At 42.6% G+C, this 21,302-nt stretch overlaps 2 protein-coding genes and 1 long non-coding RNA gene across 3 annotated transcripts in view; 2 read left to right on the plus strand and 1 right to left on the minus strand.

The window, feature by feature from the left end:
* The window catches only part of LOC115074913 (arylsulfatase A-like), a 34,266-nt gene extending 33,588 nt beyond the window's left edge, over positions 1-678 (minus strand). The window contains exon 1 of the mRNA XM_029574885.1: positions 2-678. Within this exon, the coding sequence (XP_029430745.1) occupies positions 2-228 (227 nt within the window). The 5' untranslated portion in view covers positions 229-678. The remainder of the gene's footprint in view (position 1) is intronic.
* Positions 1-19,640, plus strand: part of LOC115074917 — a 46,482-nt gene extending 26,842 nt beyond the window's left edge. The window contains exon 3 of the long non-coding RNA XR_003852369.1: positions 17,937-19,640. This is a non-coding gene — a long non-coding RNA (uncharacterized LOC115074917). The remainder of the gene's footprint in view (positions 1-17,936) is intronic.
* Positions 6,348-11,235, plus strand: MPEG1 (macrophage expressed 1). The gene is given in 2 exon segments (XM_029574884.1): positions 6,348-8,302; positions 8,305-11,235. Coding segments are annotated over 2 exon segments (2,190 nt in total). The 5' UTR covers positions 6,348-6,927; the 3' UTR covers positions 9,120-11,235.
* Positions 19,641-21,302: the final 1,662 nt, after the last annotated feature.

Consider the following 21,302-nt stretch of genomic DNA (forward strand, 5'->3'; position numbering starts at 1 on the left):
CCTGGAAGGGCTACAAGCAGCACAGGTGGAATAGAAATCCGTGAACCTCAGCCCTCTGACCGCCAGGGTGTCCAGGTTAGGGGTAACTGACGTCGGATGTCCATAGCACCCCAAATCACCATAACCTAAATCATCTGCAAAAATCAGTACGAAATTAGGAAGATCCTTGAACGCAGAGACAAGAGCCGGAATGCAGAGACTCCAAAAGCAAAACTTCCCCAGAAACATATTTCTTCTTATTCTGTCCCTTTCAAACTTGCTGGCAGTCTTTTCTCCTCAAGCAGCTATGACTAGGATGCCAGATGACATCTCAAAACAAGACATACAGAAAGGCCCTGACTGTAATCCGTAGAATCACCAGTGCTAACTTTTACCCTTCAGCCCAGATTTTCCAATCACTTCCTGAAGCAATGCGCTGGAGACCGCTCAAGGATCCCTCCGGCAGTCAGGATGCAGCATACAAACGTCTCCCAATTACAGAATCTGCAGCAGAAACAAGATCAGCTTGTTTTGGTTTTTTTTACAATAAGCAAAGCCTTCCTTGTTAAAGCAGAACTCCTTTTACACAAACATCCTGGTTACAGAGGTTTTCAAATGCACGTGACTGGGATGAATCATCAGAAACAACATGAGCAGCAAAGAACATCCATGAACACAATCCAATCTCCTCTAAGCCTTTAATCTCATTGAATCCCTAACTTAGCTTCTCTATCAAGCGTCAAAGAACAATCCAGATTTTATGTAAGTAAACAATCCCCCACATGGACCCTGTTTCATGAAATACTGCGTCAGGAGGGACCTTACCTCTGCTAGGAAAAACAAAATATAACAATATTACAAGGGAGAATCGCATAGGCGTAGAGGACAGAAAACTAAATCGCATAAACTTAGCCAGATATAAATTAACAAGACATCCTCAGCTTACCAAAGCTTCTTTTTTTTTTTTTTGGTAAATCTCTTTTATTCAAATCATAGAGAAACCTGATCACAATGTTGTTGCAACCAATACAAAAATGCAGCTAACAGTAGTGAGTGTTGTTTGATGCCTTCTATGTGGCTTGGAGAGAATAAAGGAGCAATATCTTCCCTAGGATTCTTTTATGTATCTCCCAACCTCCCACAACCCTTCCTCACATTCATACTACAGTCACACCCAACCTACCCAACATACACACTCAGACTGAATCAACAAAACTTCATAAAGCAGAGTAAGGATTTTCTCCCACAAGAGGAAATAACCTGCAACATAAGACGCTGCTTGGGATGCAGTACAGACCACCATCTCAAAAACTCCAGTTGGGGCATCTGTTGCATCGAAACCTTCCCCGCCCCCTCAGAGGGGGAGGGCTCAGATTTCCAGTTGAGTAAGACTTGTTTCTTAGCCAACACTAGGGCCACACATGGGAATTTTACCCTTGAGGTAAAAGAACACCTCCACCCATCAAATGTAAGTAGAAAAGGGGACCAGACCATGAAACCTCACATTCCAAAGTTCTCTCCAAATATTCCCTGATTTGTGACCAACTACTATACAGTTTATGGCATCCCAAGAACACGTGGTATAATGTGCCCAGTTGTGCATTGCACTTGAGACATTAATCAAAATCCCAGATGCGCATGCATACTCCCAAAGCACTAGATATGTAGACCCTGTGCAATAATTTAAACTAAATTTCCCGCAGAAAGATATCTTCCTGCGGAAGATAAGTAACGCCACCCAAGAAAATGCTTTTTTCATAGTAGCTGAGTCAACAGGCACCCCTAGATCTTCCCCCCATTTCCTAACTAAATGTGTCGTTGAGGTCAGGCAAAGTGGCCTTCAAGGGGTTAACCCAATTTGCGATTTTATTAAATTTTGTGATGGTGCCCAGAAAAGTATCTTCTTCATCAGACAAGAATATTAAACTCAGATCACCTCTGCACACATGGAAACAGCCCTTCTCTGTACCTTCTCCATCGCAATTATATCTTTTTTGAGATGCGGCGACCAGAATTGTACACAGTATTCAAGGTGCGGTCTCACCATGGAGCGATACAGAGGCATTATGACATTTTCCGTTTTATTCACCATTCCTTTTCTAATAATTCCCAACATTCTGTTTGCTTTTTTGACTGCCGCAGCCCACTGAGCCGACGATTTCAATGTGTTATCCACTATGACACCTAGATCTCTTTCTTGGGTTGTAGCACCTAATATGGAACCCAACATTGTGTAACTATAGCATGGGTTATTTTTCCCTATATGCATCACCTTGCACTTATCCACATTAAATTTCATCTGCCAATTTTCCAGTCTCACAAGGTCTTCCTGCTGTTGGGCCGAAGGTGGACCCTTGGGCCGAGGTGGGGTTGACGCTACCCATAGGAGGGATCCTACAGGTCCCCACCATCAGCAGGCAGAGAGGAATGATGGATGGAGGCTGGCTGGTGCTTCACCATTAGCAGCCCTCATTCCCCATGGGTTGAGCCTTTGGGTGCTGGGGTCGGCTGGACTTAGGTGGCCTCCGTCGGTGGTCATCGATGGATGGATCGAGGTCAGCCCAGAGGCAGCAACAGGTGACTGGACGAGGCGGAGTCTCGGAGACCTGGGCGCCAATAGGAACACAGTCAGACAGGGGGTGCCCGAACAAGAGCAGGCCAAAGCCTGAATAAGCCATGTCCAGGACAAGGTCTGAAAATGCGTCATTGAGCAAGCTGGGTTCAGGGCTGGCGGCAATCTGGAAGCAGTAGCAAGCAAGGCTGAGGTCTGAACGAGGAGAGAAGCAAGTGGATAATTAGACGAAGCAGAAGTCCAGGGCTGGAGAGAGGCACCAGAGTAGTCAGGCAATGCAGAGGTCTGGGGCTGGAGAGAGGCACCAGAGTAGTCAGGCAATGCAGAGGTCAAACCAGGTCAGCAGTCCGAAGGGGAGACGAAGGAACAGGAACCAGGAACAGCAGAAGCAATGAGTACTCGACAAGCAAGGGGACCTGTTGCAAAGGCAATCTGAGGTAGTGGGGCCCGGCCTTATATACCAGAGCTCTGCTGACGTCATCATCCAGGGCCTGTGGCTAGGTTCCCGCCGCAGGCCCTACTTAAGGTCTGGTTGCGTGCGCGCACACATAAAGAGGGGCGCAGAGCTGGTCAGAATGGCGTCTCTCTGCGGGCCACGCGGATAGGCCTGGCGTGGAGCGCCGGGAGCAGTAGCAGAGCTGGAGGAACCAGGGGCAGCCCGAGGTCGGTGCCAGTGGCCCACAGCCGCCAGAGATGAGGGACCAGGCACTGGTTTACTTTGAAAGATGTGAGGGGACCGAGCTGCGGGTCTGCAATTTATCACAATCTGCTTGTGATTTAACTACTCTGAACAATTTTATATCATCTGCAAATTTGATTATCTCACTCGTCGTATATATTTCCAGATCATTTATAAATATATTGAACAGTAAGGGTCCCAATACAGATCCCTGAGGCACTCCACTGTCCACTCCCTTCCACTGAGAAAATTGTCCATTTAATCCTACTCTCTGTTTCCTGTCTTTTAGCCAGTTTGTAATCCACGAAAGGACATCGCCACCTATCCCATGACTTTTTACTTTTCCTAGAAGCCGCTCATGAGGAACTTTGTCAAACGCCTTCTGAAAATCCAAATATACTACATCTACAGGTTCACTTTTATCCACATGTTTATTAACCCCTTCAAAAAAGTGAAGCAGATTTGTGAGGCAAGACTTGCCCTGGGTAAAGCCATGCTGACTTTGTTCCATTAAACCATGTCTTTCTATATGTTCTGTGATTTTGATGTTTAGAACACTTTCCACTATTTTTCCTGAATGCAATCCACTTTGAAGTGCCAAAAAGCAGAATATAAATCACATAAGTAAACACTCCTGAAATGTCCCACTATCTTGTTTTCAACAGGGCAGAGAGAGATAAACTTGACTTGAAGATGTCAACTTTAATGCTGATCCCAGGACTTTTGCTAAATTAGAGTTTAATGTTGTGATCACTATTACATGAGAGCACATCTGGCACAGAGTTCACCAACCATGTCCCCTTCTCTTCCCTCTCTCCCCCCCCCCCCCCCCCCCGGTCCTATTAGCATCATTATCACCTTCTTTCTTCCTCCACTCCCCTGGCATTATCATCTTCCCTCTCCCCCACAACCTGTGGCACATTCCTGCTGTCCTTTTCCCCACCCCACCCCCAATTCTTGTGCGGCAGACGTCTGGGCGCAGTGCTTACCTTTGCCATGCACGGGGCCACGCACGGGGCCAGCAGGTCTGGCAGGAGTAGGAGAACCCATGCACTTTCTCCTGCAGAGGAAAGCAGAAACCACTGCTGCTAGTGCCACTGCTCGTCGGTTTGGAAATTTTCAAACCCCATGGAGCACTTACAGCTCATTTTCAAAGGAAAGCTCTCTGTGAACTTCCAGTCAGTGAGAACATCAAATACAAAGTGGCTGCATGCCTTGCATCTGTATTATAGCCAATTCAAATGTCTGTCTGTAAATGCAAAGCTCACTTGTACTTTCCCTGTCCTCTTTTGGCGTGGCTAGATACACCCAGGCGGTATCATCCAGCATGCTTACGTTCAGAGACTTTTTATGCAGATAAACACATGCTTACCCACATAAAAACATTTGAAAATGTTAAGCATAGTTTCCTACAGAAAAACTGAACTTGTAAATTCATTCTGTCCCCCAATAACTTTTGAACTAGAGGAGGCAGTTTATTTCTCTTAGTGTCTGAGAGTGTGCCTTGCTTTGGGAAAATAAGACTAGGGGAGACAGTTAATTTCTGTTAGTGTCTTTCTTTCCCTCCTGCCTGCTTACTCTTTGATTTATAAATTCTTATCCCAGATAAGAGAAGAGACATTTTCCCTTAAAAAATCAATCCGGGATTTATCTAGAACAAGGGGGTGACCTAGCCTTTTTCAATTAATTAAATTGACCCCCTTCTATGTCACTGCCAAATTAACATTAAATACATCACATAAATGTAAAGGACACTGATTTACATATCCAACTTCCACAGCAACCTAAACTAACTAGGAACTCAACAATGTTAAGATACTGACAGTAGTCTAGCAGCAAGAGGCAGGCCTTCCAATCTTTTGCACCAAGTGCCATACGTATGATTATCTGCCAGTTGGTACGAGGTTGTATGTGTGCGTCAGTTACAAAGAACTCCTGATTCTCAGAGAATGCTCGATCTCTGACTGAAGATTAGAGTGACAGATCTGGAGGAGATGAGGCAGTCAGAGAGGTATATAGAGAGACCTTCAGGGAAAGAGTAACCAAGTCCCAACTTCAGTCCAGCTGCTTTAGAGAGCAAAGCCACCTGGTTGGAGTAGCAGAAACTGAGCCTGTAGCAAGGGTGTGCTCTCCAATTGATGAATTATCCTTTCACACAATCTCCAAGCCTAGTGCCCAGGAGGAAGCATTAGGTTTCGGCTGTTCAGCTTGGAGAAGAAAGACAACTGAAGGGAGATAGGATAGAGGTCTATAAATGCATGAAAGGACTATAACAGGGAAATGTGAATCAGTTATTTATTCTTTCAAAAAAATACAAAGACTAGAGGGCACGTCAAAACAAATCGGAGAAAGCTCTCTCTCACTCAATGCACAATTAAGCTCTGAAATTCATTGCTGGAGGTAATTAAAGTAGTCAGCATAGCTGGGTTTAAAACAGGTTTGGATAAGTTCCTGGAGCAGAAGTCCATGAAATATTATAACCAAGTGAACTTAAGGAATAGCCACTATTTGTCACTGCGTGATAGCAGCATGGGATTTATTTACTGTTTGGGATCTTGCTAGGTACTTGTGACCTGGATTGGCCACTGTTGGAAACAGGACACTGAGCTTAATGGACCCTTGGTCTGACCCAATATGGCAGGGTCAGGGCAAGATCAGGTTGGCGCCATTTTGGAAAATGGGTGCCCCAGGCATTTTGAGACATTGGGGTGTGGGAGGGGGGTTCAGGGTTGGGTGGGGAGTGTGCCCTATATGCCAATGATGGTTTTGAGTATTTGGGGAGTCTGGGGGGAAAGTGGGCCCATTATACCCCAATGATGGTTTTTGTTAAAATTGGTTGCTGTGGGGGAAGGGGAGGACCTGTCTAGCAATTTTGTTAGTGAAAGGCGGTGGGGGGGAATAGGTGCCCTGCATTGGATCTATGTTGACTGGGTTGGGGGTGGGGGTGCCATCATCGCCCAATCAATGGCAGCTAATTTTAAACTTTGGATGTCAGGGCCGCCTCAATTGGTGGATCCAGGCTGAGGAGGGGCCCTTTAAGGCAACGGTGGCCACGTGCACTGGGGGCCGCCATCGCACATTAAAGGATCGCGCCGCATTGTTTTTCCGTGAGATAAACCATCCCTGCACCTGAACGTAATCCACTTTGAAGTGGCTGAAAGATGGAATCTAAATCAGATAAATAAAATAAAATGTCATGTCACTTTCTGTTTATGGGCCTTATTTACTAAACATTTTTCCCATAGACACATCTTTAGTAAATAAGCTGCACAGGGAGCAGAGGACCCCAGCAACACTCAGCTTTCATGCCCCCTGCACTCAGAACTCCTATTTTGTTTCTTTCCTAGAAACAGATCAGTTCGGTTCAGATGAAATCTCAGTATGGTCAGCAAGCATTTAAAACCTGTCCTATTAGTTACTGCCTGCGATCACACAAGGTTACATTCTGAAATGTTCACATATTTCCTTCTGACTATTATTATTTTTAAACAGAGAAGAGAAACTGATTTTCCTCCTGTGCCAAGTTTCATGTTTAGTCACAGCTCTTGTCACAAGTCAAAAGCAGAAGTTGACTCTTACCAGTTCTTTATTGCTCATTAGCATGTTCACATCCTGGAATGAGAAAGAAGAAGTTAAAAGGTTGCTTTTTCAGTGAAGAACAATCACATTTTCAGCAGCTCTTCCTCTGCTTGTGAGTATGTTTCTTCTTGGACGCGGTTTGGAAATGAGATTTTCCCGGAGATGCTGTCTTTTTGTCTGGACTCTGGTAGCTCTGTTAAGGAATGGAGAAACCATGTTTGAGAAACCAGCTACAAGTGTGCAAGAGTGCAAGAAAGCCCTGAGTCTGCCAACCCTTGAGGTCCTGCCTGGTGGAGGCTGGGATAACCTGAGGAACCTGGACATGGGGCGAGTAATAGCCCTGGGCTATTCTTCCTGCCAGACAACCGAAGATGGGTCATATATCATTCCAGATGAGGTTTTTGTCATCCCCCAGAAGCAAAGCAACCTAGACTTCAACTCAGAGATTGTGGAAAACTGGCAAGACTTCAAGAGCTCCACTGCCTTTACTATCAATACAGATATCTCCCTGTTTTCTGTGGTCCATGCCAAGTTCTCCACTGAATTCCAAAGGATGAAGACCCACATGGTGAATGATCAATCAGTGGCCACCAGAGTTCAGGTGAGGAATCATCTTTATACTGTGAAGGTCAACCCTAACTTTGCCTTTGATCCTGGGTTTAAGAGCCAGTTGATGGTTATTGCCAATCATTTAGAGAATAACCAATCCCGGAAGGCAAACTTCCTCACAGAGGTCCTTATTCTCAACTATGGCACTCATGTCCTCACTAAAGTGGATGCTGGCACCATCTTAGTTCAAGAGGACCATATCAAATCCACGTTCTTCAAAGACAGTTGGTCTCAGAAAAGCTCTATCACAGCATCAGCTGGTGCTTCTTTTCAAGATATTGTTAATTTTGGAGTCAGCATGAAAACTGAATTTGAGAATGACTTCACCAAGCAGTATATGTCCAACCGAACCAACTCCAGGATTGAGAGCATTGGGGGAGTCCCTTTCTATCCTGGCATCACCCTTAAAGTCTGGCAAGAATCTATTACCAATCAGTTAGTGGCCATAGATCGATCTGGTCTGCCCTTGCATTTCTTCATCAACTCTGGGATCCTGCAAGATCTGCCAGAGCCCACAGTGAAGAAGCTTGCCAGGACTGTGGAGGAGGCTGCAGAGCGGTACTTCAGCATTAACACCCACCCAGGCTGCACTGACACAGTGTCACCCAACTTTAACTTCCAAGCCAACACAGATGATGGGTCTTGTAAGGGCATGGCCAGCAACTATACCTTTGGAGGTGCATACCAGACCTGCAACCAATACAGTGGACAAGAAGCTCAAAACATGTGCCAAAACCTGCAACAAAAGAACCCTCTCACTGGGGACTTTTCCTGCCCCCAGAATCATACTCCAATCAAATTGAGTTCCCAGTTTCGGGAAGAAGGATTCCACAGACTTGAATGCCACCTCAACTGCTTTATTTTCTGTTGGGATGAGTGTAGAGATGTTTCCGTATCTCCACAGTTCAGTTCAATACTTATTGGTGTGCAGCTAGTGGACAGGTCCCAGAGAACTCAGGGTACCTCTTTGGGGGTCTCTTCAGTTCCAAAACCACTAACCCCTTGACCAATGGCCAGTCCTGCCCAACCAGTTACTACTCTCTGAAACTCTTTGACAACCTCAATATCTGTGTAAGCAGAGATTATGAAATAGGCTATCAGTACTCCGTTCCCTTTGGTGGCTTCTTCAGCTGTGTTGCTGGTAATCCTTTGGCTGGGCCACCTTCTCATAACAATTCTCTCCTGAAAAGTTCATTGCCACTGAACAACCCTTCTAATTCCCCAAAAACGTGTCCCAGTGGATTCAGCCAACACCTTGCTCTGGTTAGTGATGGTTGCCAAGTATCGTATTGTGTTAAATCAGGTCTCTTTACTGGAGGATCACTGCTACCAGTGAGGCTACCACCCTTCTCACATCCACCCATCATGAGCCTTGGTGCAACTAACACTGTTCTGGTCATGACGGAGATGGATATGGCCTGGATAAAGGATTCTAAAACCCAGATGTGGAAGCTAGCCAACCTAAGGGATGTCCGTGAAACTATGACAATAGTCACAGGAAAGGGTAGAGGCCTTTCTGGTGGTGAAACAGCTGGTATTACCATATCTGTCACCACTGTTTTGGCAGTTCTGATTGCCTTAGGGTTGTATGGAAAGCGATGGTACAAAAAGAAGGGCTACCGAGAATTAGAGAGCCAGCGCCTGGTTCCTGATCAGTCTGAAGCCTCTGAAGAAATATCCATCAGTGAACCAGCAAATTAAATTGCATAATCTGTCCTGATACTAATTAGCTCACTTGGGTGACATTTTCATTTAGCCATCTTTGACTGAAATTTTCATCTCACTAATTCCCAGACCAGCTACAGCTTTCACAATGCACACCCTGCCTACCTATCACCCAGCAATAGGCTGCCCACAGGCCACTTTATCCTCCATATGGTAGATATAAAGTCAGCATGGCACAAGCAATATCTCTCTTCCTCTCAGGGGTAGAGTAACCACAAGGGCCCTCCAAGTTCCCTACTGCCACCCTCAACCCCTCTATTGTCATTGCTGCCAGCAGCCATGGAGCTGCTGCTTCCTGTTCTTTAGAAGAGCAGCATGAACCACCAGCAGCCTTATGTACAGAAAATGTGACTGATTCTCCCCTGCCTACTGTTTGTCAGTGCAAGTGCATTCATCAATAGGCCATGGAAGGAGTCAGGTGTGAAGTACTTGCCTGCCGCTTCTTCCTATGTACTCCCCCTAACTGCACAAATATTTGTATGTAAAGTAAGGATGGAGTGAGAGTAAGCACAAGGTAAGGATTCTTGAGTACAGAAGAAAGAAAAAGAAGGGAAGAGAAGCTGGGACAGAGGAGGGAAGAAGGAGATGTGGCAAGGAGAGGAAGAGTTTTCTAAGTACAGGAGATCTCCATGGGGACACATATGTGCCTTTTGTGTAGTTAGGCTTAGTTTATAAGTTTGCAGCGAGCACTTATTTGCAATATTATGTGTAGCAGATAGCACTGAGTGAATTGCCTCCCCTTGCTTGGGATCTATTTGTGCAGGTGGCGCTCATTTGGGGAGTGGGTTGATGGTGTCGTGGTAATGACATGAAAACCCTCTCTCCACCCATGTTCCTAATAGAAAATATTGACTTGAAATCAGAACCAGCTTTTAGTTGTAGGCCAGGATTTCCTAGTTTTGCTTTGTAGACCTCTCTGTCCTTTCTTTGCTGTCCTCTGAACTCCTTCTCCCTCAGTTTCTTTTCAGGCTTGGCCACCCCCTCTCTTCCTCTGTATTTCTCTCTTTCATGATCTTATCTCTCAGTAGTTCATTATTTTTCATATACCTGGAAGTGATTGGTAATGTTTGTTCATATTTTGAAGACAATTCAGTGAATGATTGATAAGATTAATGTAATAACTAGTTTTGTTATTAATCAAGTTATAGATTTCCCTATTAAGAGATGCTCATTTTTCACCTTTTTGCTGAAGGTTTGGCAATAATCATTACATTATCCTGTCCTCCCATTTCACAGGTTCTCAATCTATTGCTTTTTTACACCATTTTGGGATACAATAAGGGTCTGAATGTGTTTTATACTTAGGAATCATCTTGCAAATCCATTTGAATATAGAATGTGTGTGAAATCTGGGGAATCTTTAGGTTCCATTAGGAACTATCATTGATAATGTTATATTTTTATTTGCATGTTGAATGTTTTAATGTACTGCTCCTTGAGCCTTGGAATGTAAATATTATCCCAAGAAGGGATAATCCTCAGCTTTTGGCTCAGATCCTACACTTGGATCTTAGCCATCAAGAGGTCAATATTCAAAACCCATATAGATGGATAATACACACGTTATCTGACTAAATGGCCACTTATCTGGCTAAATAACTTTATCCAAATCTGGGCATTTATCCTGCTGAATATTTCAGACAAGTTATCCCAGGAACTTTAGCTTGATAAATTGTCCACTACATGTCTTACTGAATATGGACCTGAAAGAGGCCAAACAGCAACCATTCCTATAACAAGCATAGCACAGGTCCCAGAATACCCTTGGAAGGAGAAGCGTTAAGCAAGCAGAAGGTTGGATTTGATGGACCTCTGCGCTTCTTTCGACCCAACAACTATGTACCTGATACACTGGGGCAATGAGGGGAAATGTTTTATTCTTCATGCAAGGTCTCAGGCCTCCTGAGGCAGCTCAGGAGGAGATCCTGCAACGGTTGGAAAATTCTCCTGCAGTGCTGTGGAACATTTACATAAATTTGCAAGGTCTTTATATTTGAAAATACATTCAAATGATAATTTTTGCTGAAAATCTTTACATTTCTAACATTATTTTCTTTTAAAAATAAATAAAACTTAATTTTCTGAACATCAAGTGCCTCGACATTATTTCTTTGCTTTCTCCATTTTATTCCTCTCCCTGTCATCAATTTTCTGCTTTTTTTCTATTCTTCCCCCCCTTCCTCTTGCTGCAGTGCTATTGGCTTCCAACAGATGTTTTTTCCTCCTTCATTATCTCAACCTGCTTCCTTCCCTTCATCTTCCCTAGTCTCTCCTTTCCAACAAATATTTCTTCGTGACCCCGCTGTTGCTGCGCATGGTTCTGGTTTTCTGGGAGAAACGCAGCAGCTCCTGCAGGAGAAAGGTGGTGCCTGCAATGGAGAGCGGCTGCATATACTGCAGCGTCAGCTTGGACGGGAGAGAAGAGTCAGCAGTGGGCATCAGCTGGAGGTAGGGGGTGGCCTGCCGTCAGCACAGGAAGGAGGGAGGCATCAGCTGGAGGAGTTGGCATCACCATCAGTGGAAGGGAGGGAGGGTGTCCCAAGGCCTGGAAATTTCCCACAATTCTACAGCATCACAGGATAGGGTGTAGCTCCTGTATCCAGGACTGGTGTCAGCAGATAGGTCAGCTCTGATGTTTATACATTACTTATATTCCGCAATTCTCAAAAAATCATAGAGGATTACAATTAACATACATAATGAAACCGGGATCACTACAGAATCTCAAAATAAAACAACAATAAAACAGAGTCCTTTATAAAACTCAAGTTTTAAAAGCTTGTGTAAATAGGAAAGTTTTCAACAGCTTCCTGAATTTAAGGTAAATGTTCATCCCAAATGTATAATACAGAAAATAATATTTCTAAAGCAGCTGTGGAGGAAACATGAGAGGAAACCATTCTTTAATCAGCCAGCGATTTTATGCATCAAAACGTTGAGAAGGGGAAATGGCCATCGCACTATTTTTAGATGGTTTCACATTCACTGTTTGCAGAACGACCTGAACTTATCTGTCTCAGAGGAGTTCTTCTTGACTGGTTTGCTTCCTTTTTGCAAGCAAGAAACCAACAAGTCTGAACTGTTAGGGTCATTCTGCCTGGTATGAAGTCACTTGAGGGGAACCCAGGAGTTTGTGCCAGCAGCAGCTTTGTTAAATGCTAGACATGGAATTAAATTCAGAATGTACGCAGATGATATCCAGCTGTTTTTTATTCAAAGGGAGGATCCAACCTCTATTCTTCCTTTTCTGGTCCAAAGTGTACAATTGATCAATAGCTGGATGGAACAGGAGAATTAATTCTGAATAGAGGGAACACTGAAGTTATCTGTTTTACACAGGAGCCTCTCCATTTTAGGCACCACTGAACCATTTAAAGATTCAGTACGAAACCTGGGATTTATTTTTCATTCTAGCCTTACTTTTAAAAATCATATTCAACAAAGTATTGAGGTCTGCTTACTTTAAACTTCAACCATTGAGACATCTTCATTATATTCTTGTGATGGATCATTTTCATACATTGGTTCAGGCTTTTGTCTTGACCTTTGTTGACTATTACAATTCTCTAATTATTGGGCTGCCAGGTGCCACTATTAGGGCAATTCAAGTTCTTCAGCCCGATTCATTTTAGGACAGCAATGCCGAGAACATATTTCTACTACTTTGCAGAAATTACATTGGTTCCCAGTTAAATATCTTATTGAATTTAAAATTCTGTGACTGATTTTTAAGGTGTTAAAGTTGAATGGGCCTGGTCATTCTTTAGGTCCCAAGATAGAAACCTTCCCGCAATTCCAACAGTTAAGGCGGCAAGATTACAGAAGACACACTCAAAAGCTTTTGCTGTAATAGGACTATAATTATGGAACTCACTGCCTGATAATATACGAGCAATCAATGATGTAAGCAGCGGAAAGCTCATTTATTTAGGCTTTGAATTCATAAGTGAGGGTAGTTTAGCTACGGTAATGATAATGGGAAATGATCTTTATTTTTATGTATCTTCATTTGTTTTATATTTATTGTTTTTTTGTTGTAATCCACCTATCATGAATGTTATCGCTATAGGTGAATAAAAACATTTTAAAATAAATAAATGCTCTTTTTGTACCCTATTCTGTAGTCCCACACCCTTAAGAGCATAAAAACATAGGACCATAAGAACCTGCCATACTGGGTCAGACCAAGGGTCCATCAAGCCCAGCATCCTGTTTCCAACAGTGGCCAATCCAGGCCATAAGAACCTGGCAAATACCCCAAAACTAAGGGGTAGATTTCATAAACTTGCGCACATGAGTACTTTTGTTCGCGCACCAGGCGCGAACAAGAGTACATGGGATTTCAATAGATACGTGCGTAGCAGCCTAAGAAAAGCGCACGAAAAGCTGTTGCGGCCTACCTTGTGGCACACAGTGAAAAGCCTTAGAGCGGGACCTAGCCAGCAAGCTGCCCACGTCCCTCAACCTCTTATGGAGTGGCATGAACATCGGAATGGCGCACTGAGCACGGAGACCAGGAAAAGGAGGGAGCCCTACGCTACTAAAAAGCATCCATTTACATCTCTGTAAACAATCATTTATTTATTTATTTTAACTTACCTGAGCTCAGCCTTACCGGACTGAGTACAGAGACTGTCTCCAGCTGTGGAGGGAGAGGGCATATGCTGTCACCACCACGCTCAGCTTCCTCTGCCTTTCAGCCGCTTAAGCAGCTAACTCCACGCCGGCTGAAAAACCATCTACGGGACTCATCTGAGGGACCACGGAAATCGGGAAAGACCAGTTAGTATCACTGCAGGAGAGCGGGGTGAATTGTCTTTCCTTAATTTTCCTTTTCTTTAAAATGAAGCATTCCCCCGTAGGAAGATGCCCGACCACCATCTGCTGGAGATGGAGAATACTGGCAGGCTGATGGCACTGCAGGGGTATATATATATATATATATATATATTGTGACATCAGTTTGCTCCGTCTCCATCTGCTGGTAGAGGTGCATAACCCATTTGTTCTGGATTCAATTGACTAGACCCTAAGAAATAAAAAAGTTATAGATAGGAGTATCCTGCTGGTCTCCTTTATTTCAAGTATGGACTTGAGTAATGTAATGCATAACTACTTCAAAAAGTTCTCTTCTCTCTTTTATGGTCAGTTTGTCAGGATTTTCCTGATCTTGCTCAAGCTACTCAAGTTAAGAGAAAATGTTTTCTAGTTCTCAGGTGGGAAATTGTTAATCTAAGTTTTGCTTTTTTTACTTCGTTATCCTTGTAAGTGCATTTTCAAGAGTTAATGAATGTTTCATTTTTTTCCTGCCGGCACAATTGAAACTTTTTATAGAAGCCCGTTGGCCTGCGACATCTTCCCCAATACCTTAAGTGACAATTTAGCTTGGCGCTAAAAGTATAAACTGCTGTTCTGTTCTATGTTAATGCCATTTCTTTGATACTCCCGGATTTTCTTTCCTTTATCCTCCTCCTCCTCTTTCTTTCTTTGGCTTGGAAGTGGGGGGACAGCATTGTAATTTTTTCTTCATAGATTTTTATTTTCTTTTTATATGTTGGTGGTTCAATGCTACGACTCCATGGGTTTCTTATGCAAACAATTTATTTTTGTTTGTAATATTTTTAATAAATTTAAAAAACCCAGCTTTACTGGTCACCTAGAAGAACTCTGCAGACTCTTTATGTTCAAATCCACGCCATTTATTTTGTACAAAAGTTTGGAATTAAGTATCTTTTTTTTTTAAATGAATCTGACATTTCCAAATGAACTTGCCTCTCTCATTCCCAGCCAAATTACAGTCAGAGACCCCCAAAGGACCAATTTCTGCTGTTTTTATTTTAGTAAATAAAAATTGAGAAATAAGAATGTAATCAACGTGGGACATAGAAGTATGGGCTCCCGAGATATGAGTGCAGTCTCTCACTTCAGGGTTTACGTTTCGCCAAACTAAAAGTCCATTTAGAATCAAATATTTATAGTTTATGTTATCAGACACATTTTTTATGTTTTTATAATTTTTCTAAAATGAGTCAATATTAATTTCAAGTCATATTCCAGAAAACAAAAAAAAATTGTTTTAAATCTGCTGCAGCTGCTGGTGAAGATGCTGCGGAGGGTAATAATGTCCCAGTGGAAAGTGCAGAGGCGTAAACTGCGCTGGGAGCGGATAAGTACAGACCTCGCCCGCAGCAAGAGGGGTTGGAGGGAGCAGCACAGGACTTAAAGATTTGGGTGGGTAGGGGAAGGGTCCAGGCTGTAATTTTCAAGTGAACTGGGGAAAAAGGGGTGGGCGCCTGAGCTGCCGATCCCCTGGGCTATTCAAATATTTAGGAGGGGATGTGAGGTGGGGGCCTTCTTTGAAATTTGGTTGGGGGAGAGGAAGGAAGCCAGGCTGCAGGGCCCTTTACTTTGTGGGGTTTTGTTTTTTTTTTCCAAAATGTCGCTACTTAACCAGGCATCTTTTGAAGATATCCACTTGAGTGGAAAGTTATCTGGCCGCACAAGTTCAGATCTTAACACCTGCTCTGAAGCAGGTCTAAAGTTATAATTAAAAATCCAGCTAGGTAAATAGCTCAGTCTTCAAAAATGTGCCATTTAATGGAGCTTTTCAGCTTTGATCAGACTCTGGGGTATCTCAGTTCTCTGCTGAAACCCCTGCTGTAGCCGCAGACCCTGGTATTGGAGCATCGGCAATTTTCCACCAAGGCGAGCCTGCTGCATTATCCACTTTCAGCCTTCCCCTTCCTGCCTCCTCATACAACTCGGGAGAATATCCCAACAGTGCTCTCCTCTATGCAGTAGTCCCTAATTGTTAGTTTTTCCTCAGGGAAATGTTTTCCTGGATCCTATCCAGCTTCGATCCTTTATTAATTCTAGAGCTCCTGATCATGGGTAGAGGGTATTTAGGCTGGGATTGGCTCTCTCCTATCTTGAAATATATTGAGATAACACTCTGTTAACACATATTTCCTCTTTTGAAGTTTATCTCCTTTTCTTTTTATTACTTACTTTCAGGGTTTTGCTCTCTTTATTGTGGTCTTCTAGAATTTGCTCTAAATTTTGTAGTCTCTCTTTTTTCCTCAGATGAGAATTTCCACTTATTTGCTATTTCTGTTGTAAGTTTGTGCTTGTGTATTATATATAAAATGATAAATAAAAAGTAAATTAAAAATTAAAAAAAACTTACCATTTAGATGAATAACTTGTCCATTGTGCCCAAAGATTGGAGAATGGCCTATGTATCTCTGATCTTAAAATGGGCTCCAGAGATGATCTGGGAAACTATAGATCAGGGAGCCTGACTTCGGTGGAGGGAAAAATGGTGAAAGTATTCTGAAGGACAAAATCACAGAACACATAGATATAGACTGGTTTAATGGGACACAGCCAGTATGGGAAATCTTGCCTCACAAATCTGCTACATTTATTTGAAAGGATGAATAAACATATGGACAAAGGTGAGCCAACAGATGTAGGGTATTTGGTTTTTAGAAGGCAAAAGTGCCCCTTGAGACTCCTGCGAAGGTGCAGGTCATTTCAATGGGTACTCGTACAGGAGGTGCCTCTGCCATTTACAGATCATGTGCTCAGTTTATAGGTTAAAGAAAACATGTACTTCATGGCAATAATACATTAGAATTTACAATGATTATTTATGCAGATGACATCATTAGTCAAGGCCCTGTTACGGTCTCAGACCGTCACAGTGTAAAAGAGCTCAGAATTCTTGTCCCTGCACTGCTTGCTCACAGGATCTCTTTTCAGAGGGGACTCTTCACTGAGGCTTTGAGTTGTTAACTTTTTATTTTTGGGAGTCATAGTAGATAATGCATTGAAACTGTCGGCTCAGTGTGCTGCGGCAGTCAAAAAAGCAAACAGAATGTTAACAATTAGTAGGAAGGGAATGGTGAATAAAAGTGAGAATGTCATAATGCCTCTGTATCGCTCCATGGTGTGACCGTATCTTCAACAGCGCATGCAGTTCTGGTCACCGCATCTCAAAAAAGATATAGTTGTACTGGATAAAGTACAGAGAAAGGTGACAAAAATGATAAAGGGCATGGAACAGCTCCCCTATGAGGAAAGGCTAAAGAGGTTAGGACTTTTCAGCTTGGAGAAGAGACGACTGAGGGGGGATATGATAGAGGTGTTTAAAATCATAAGAGGTCTAGAACGGGTAGATGTGAATCGGTTATTTACTCTTTCAGATAATACAAGGACTAGGGGGCACTCCATGAAGTTAGCAAGTAGCACATTTAAAACAAATCAGAGAATTCTCTCACTCAACACACAATTAAGCTCTGGCATTCATTGTCAGAGGATTTCGTTAAGACAGTCTGTGTAGCTGGGTTTAAAAAAGGTTGAATTAATTTCTGGGGGAGATGTCCATAAACTGCTATTAAGCAAGTTGACTTAGGGAATAGCGACTGCTTATTATTACCAGCAACAGTAGCATAGGATCTATTTAATGTCTGGGAACTTGCCAGGTACTTGTAACCTGGACTGGCCAATGTTGGAAACAGGATGCGGAGGTTGATGGACCCTTGGTCTGACCCAGTAAGGCAACGTTTTATGTTCTCAACTCAATTTTGGAAGAATTATTTTTATGGAAGTGAAATTAATAAAACAGGCTACCCCCCAAGTATTATGTCAAGAGTAGTGATATTAATGATCAAAATCAAGCTACTGACAAACCCATAACAAAATTTCTGCTAGCAACATTTTTACAGGGTGAGTAGCCTTCCTGATAATTCAGATAATGTTTGAATGTGCTTTGCTTTTTTTTCCCCACAGGACTTGAATCCTCTCTCCTAGAACACATTTAAGCCGTATTTTGGATCCGTTGTTGTCTTGGGATTGAGCGAAGAAGAAATATTGCTGACTGGCACCTTTAATTTTATTATTATTATTAATAATGATTTTTGTATACCGGCATTCATGACAATACATGTCACATAGAGCACCTGTTGCTGTTGATGCAGGAGCGTCCAGAGCAAGGAAACCAGGTCAAGTAATTTTATCCTCTGTTGTCTCAGGTACAAACCTAAATTGTAAGCCCTCTGGGGATATGGAAATATCTACAAGAAAGTTCTGAAAAGTGTAATATAATCTAAAAAAAATAAAAGGGGGGGGAGGGGCGCACTGATGCAGGAGTGGCCTGACCCAGTCTCTTCATCATCACCCAATGGATCGGCATCAACACTTTGATGCATTGCGTTTGATGCTTTGGTGCGAGCACCATCAGTGCAGCGGCACACTCAGTACATCGGCCCCATTGGTGCACTAAATGAAGGGTGCTTGATGTATCTGCACCATTGTTTCATCTATACATGCTTCTGCCTTAGCAGTGCAATCTGCATCGACAATGGCCTTAGATGCATGGTGCACTCAAAGGCATTGATGTATCTGCACCATTGTTTCATCTATACATGCTTCTGCCTTAGCAGTGCAATCTGCATCGACAATGGCCTTAGATGCATGGTGCACTCAAAGGCATTGATGTATCTGCACCATTGTTTCATCTATACATGCTTCTGCCTTAGCAGTGCAATCTGCATCGACAATGGCCTTAGATGCTTGGTGCACTCAAAGGCATTGATGTATCTGCACCATCGTGTGCACACCCTATATCTGCATCAGGTGCTTCTGCATCATCACTGCCTCTGCGCACTCAAGGCCCTGTTTAAAATCGATGCTCTCAATGTGCTCTATGTAAAAGTTGTCTGCACAAAATTTGATATCTTTTCTCTACATCAGAAAATGCTGGAGCTCATTTCCTGACACAATGGAATTTCCTGCATCTAAAAGGCATTCAGAGTGGCTTTATCTCTGGAGGATAGTTTTCTGATATTCCTTTAACAGTTGCAGAAAAGTAAAAAAGTACTGTTGAGTCCTCAAGGTTACAGAATGTTGTTACACTTAATGCTTCTTCCATTTTCTAGCGCATCTCGCCATCAGGCAACCAAAAAGCCAGAGGGTAGGACCCCATTAGCAATGGTAACATGGAATAGACTTAGTTTTTGGGTACTTGCCAGGTTCTGATGGCCTGGATTGGCCTCTGTTGGAAACAGGATGCTGGGATTGATGGACCCTTGGTCTGACCCAGTATGGCAATTTCTTATGTTCTTATTGGTTTCTGAGCATTCATCCATCTTCCTGTTTTGAAAAAAAAATGTAATGATGAAGTGAGGGACATTCATCTTGAACTTCTCCTGAAATAATGATCAGCCTTTGTGAAATGGGGATAGAACTTAAATGCTTTGCAACCTTAAAGATGAGAAAGGATAACAGGAACAGAACCATGGAACAGAGCTTGTTTCTCCTGACAAGTGTAACACTCATTGGCAAAGCAACAACTTCCCTTTGAGATGTGATTCGGGAATGAGACACCAAACATACATAAGATTTGCCAATTTGGGTCAGACCAAAGGTCCATCAAGCCCAGTATCCTGTTACAACAGTGGCCAAGCCAGCATATCCCTGGGTAAGTAGTGGATTTCCCCAAGCCCACCTTAATAATGGTTTTTGGACTTTTCTTCCAATAACTTATCTAAACCTTTTTAAGGTTAGCTATACTAATAGCTTTCACCACATTCTCCAGCAATGAATTCCAGAATTTAATTATGCTTTGAATAAAAAAACAACTGTTTTCTCCTATTTGTCTTAATTGTATCACCTAGTAACTTCATTGCATGTCCTCTAGTCTTTGTACTTTTTGAAAGGGTAAACAATTGATTCGCGATTACCTGTTACACTCCTCTCATTATTTTATAGACCTTCAGCTGTCTCTTCTCCAAGCTGAAGAGACCTAGCCTCTTTAGCTTTTCCTCATAAGGAAACCATTACATCCCCTTTATCATTTTGGTTGCCCTTCTCTGTACCTTTTCTAATTCTGATATTTTTTTTGAGATGTGGGGACCAGAACTGCACACATTATTAAGGTGATGTTACATCACAGAGCGATACAGAGACGTTATGATATTCTCTGGTTTATTCTCCATTCCTTTTCGAATAATTCCTAGCATTCTATTTGCTTTCTTGGCTGCTGCTGCAGAAGATTTCAACACATTATCCATGACGACACCTAGATCTTTTTCATAGGTGGTGACTGCCAATGTGGAACCTTGCATTGTGTATCTATAATTTGGATTCCTCATCTATTTTTTTAATTAAATATTTCTAGTTAAATTATTTTGTTAGTGATGCTAGCAGCTATCAAAGAATATAGGCTGCACATGTAGGCCTATCAATATGGCTGAAACAATTTAAGGCTTAGCAATGCTATGGATAAACAAGTTATATATTAGAAACAAAATTATCCGTATATAGTCATAAATAAGTTTACAGTTAAAACTGGCCTTTTTAGCTTGAATAGGTACATGAATATTGATATTAGATACTATGTATACTGACAGCAGATTTGTCAAATTGCTTTTATTAACATCTATGGATAAGATGTGTGAAGTAGACATGTATATATGAGTGTATTTTTACTATATATGATATAATAACTTCCCTATTTTTGCTGGCAGCTTGTTCTCTCAGGGTGCATGCAATCTAATAAGAAATAAAGCAAAATTGCTTACCTTGTAATAGGTGTTATCCCAGGACAGCAGGATGTAGTCCTCACATATGGGTGACATCGGTAATGGAGCCCTATGACGGAAAACTTTCTGTCAAAGTTTCTAAAAGCTTTGACTGACACTGGCACACTGAGTGCACTGAGCATGCTCAGCATGCTATGATCCCTGCGTCCACAGGGGTCTCCCTTCAGTCTCGTTTGTAGCATTATGCGTAAGCGAAATATAAAAGAAAATAATAAAATGTATCGGACCCAACTCTGCGGGGTGGCGGGTGGGTTCTGTGAGGACTACATCCTGCTGTCCTGGGATAACACCTATTACAAGGTAAGCAATGTTGCTTTATCCCAGGACAAGCAGGATGCTAGACCTCACATATGGGTGATTAGCAAGCTAGAGGCTGAGTCATTTTGTAGTGAAGCAACAGTGAAGAATTGTTGGTGAAAATGAGGCAGCCGAAGATCACAGCAGGTTGGATGTAGAAGGAGTTGGGAATATATTGGAAACAAGTTCTATAAGACAGATTGTCTAAAGACCGAATCTTGTCGTTTTTCTTTGCCCTAGCAATAAAGAACTGCAA

The sequence above is a fragment of the Rhinatrema bivittatum genome, chromosome 13 (assembly GCF_901001135.1).
Source record: "Rhinatrema bivittatum chromosome 13, aRhiBiv1.1, whole genome shotgun sequence".
Lineage (NCBI taxonomy): Eukaryota > Metazoa > Chordata > Amphibia > Gymnophiona > Rhinatrematidae > Rhinatrema > Rhinatrema bivittatum.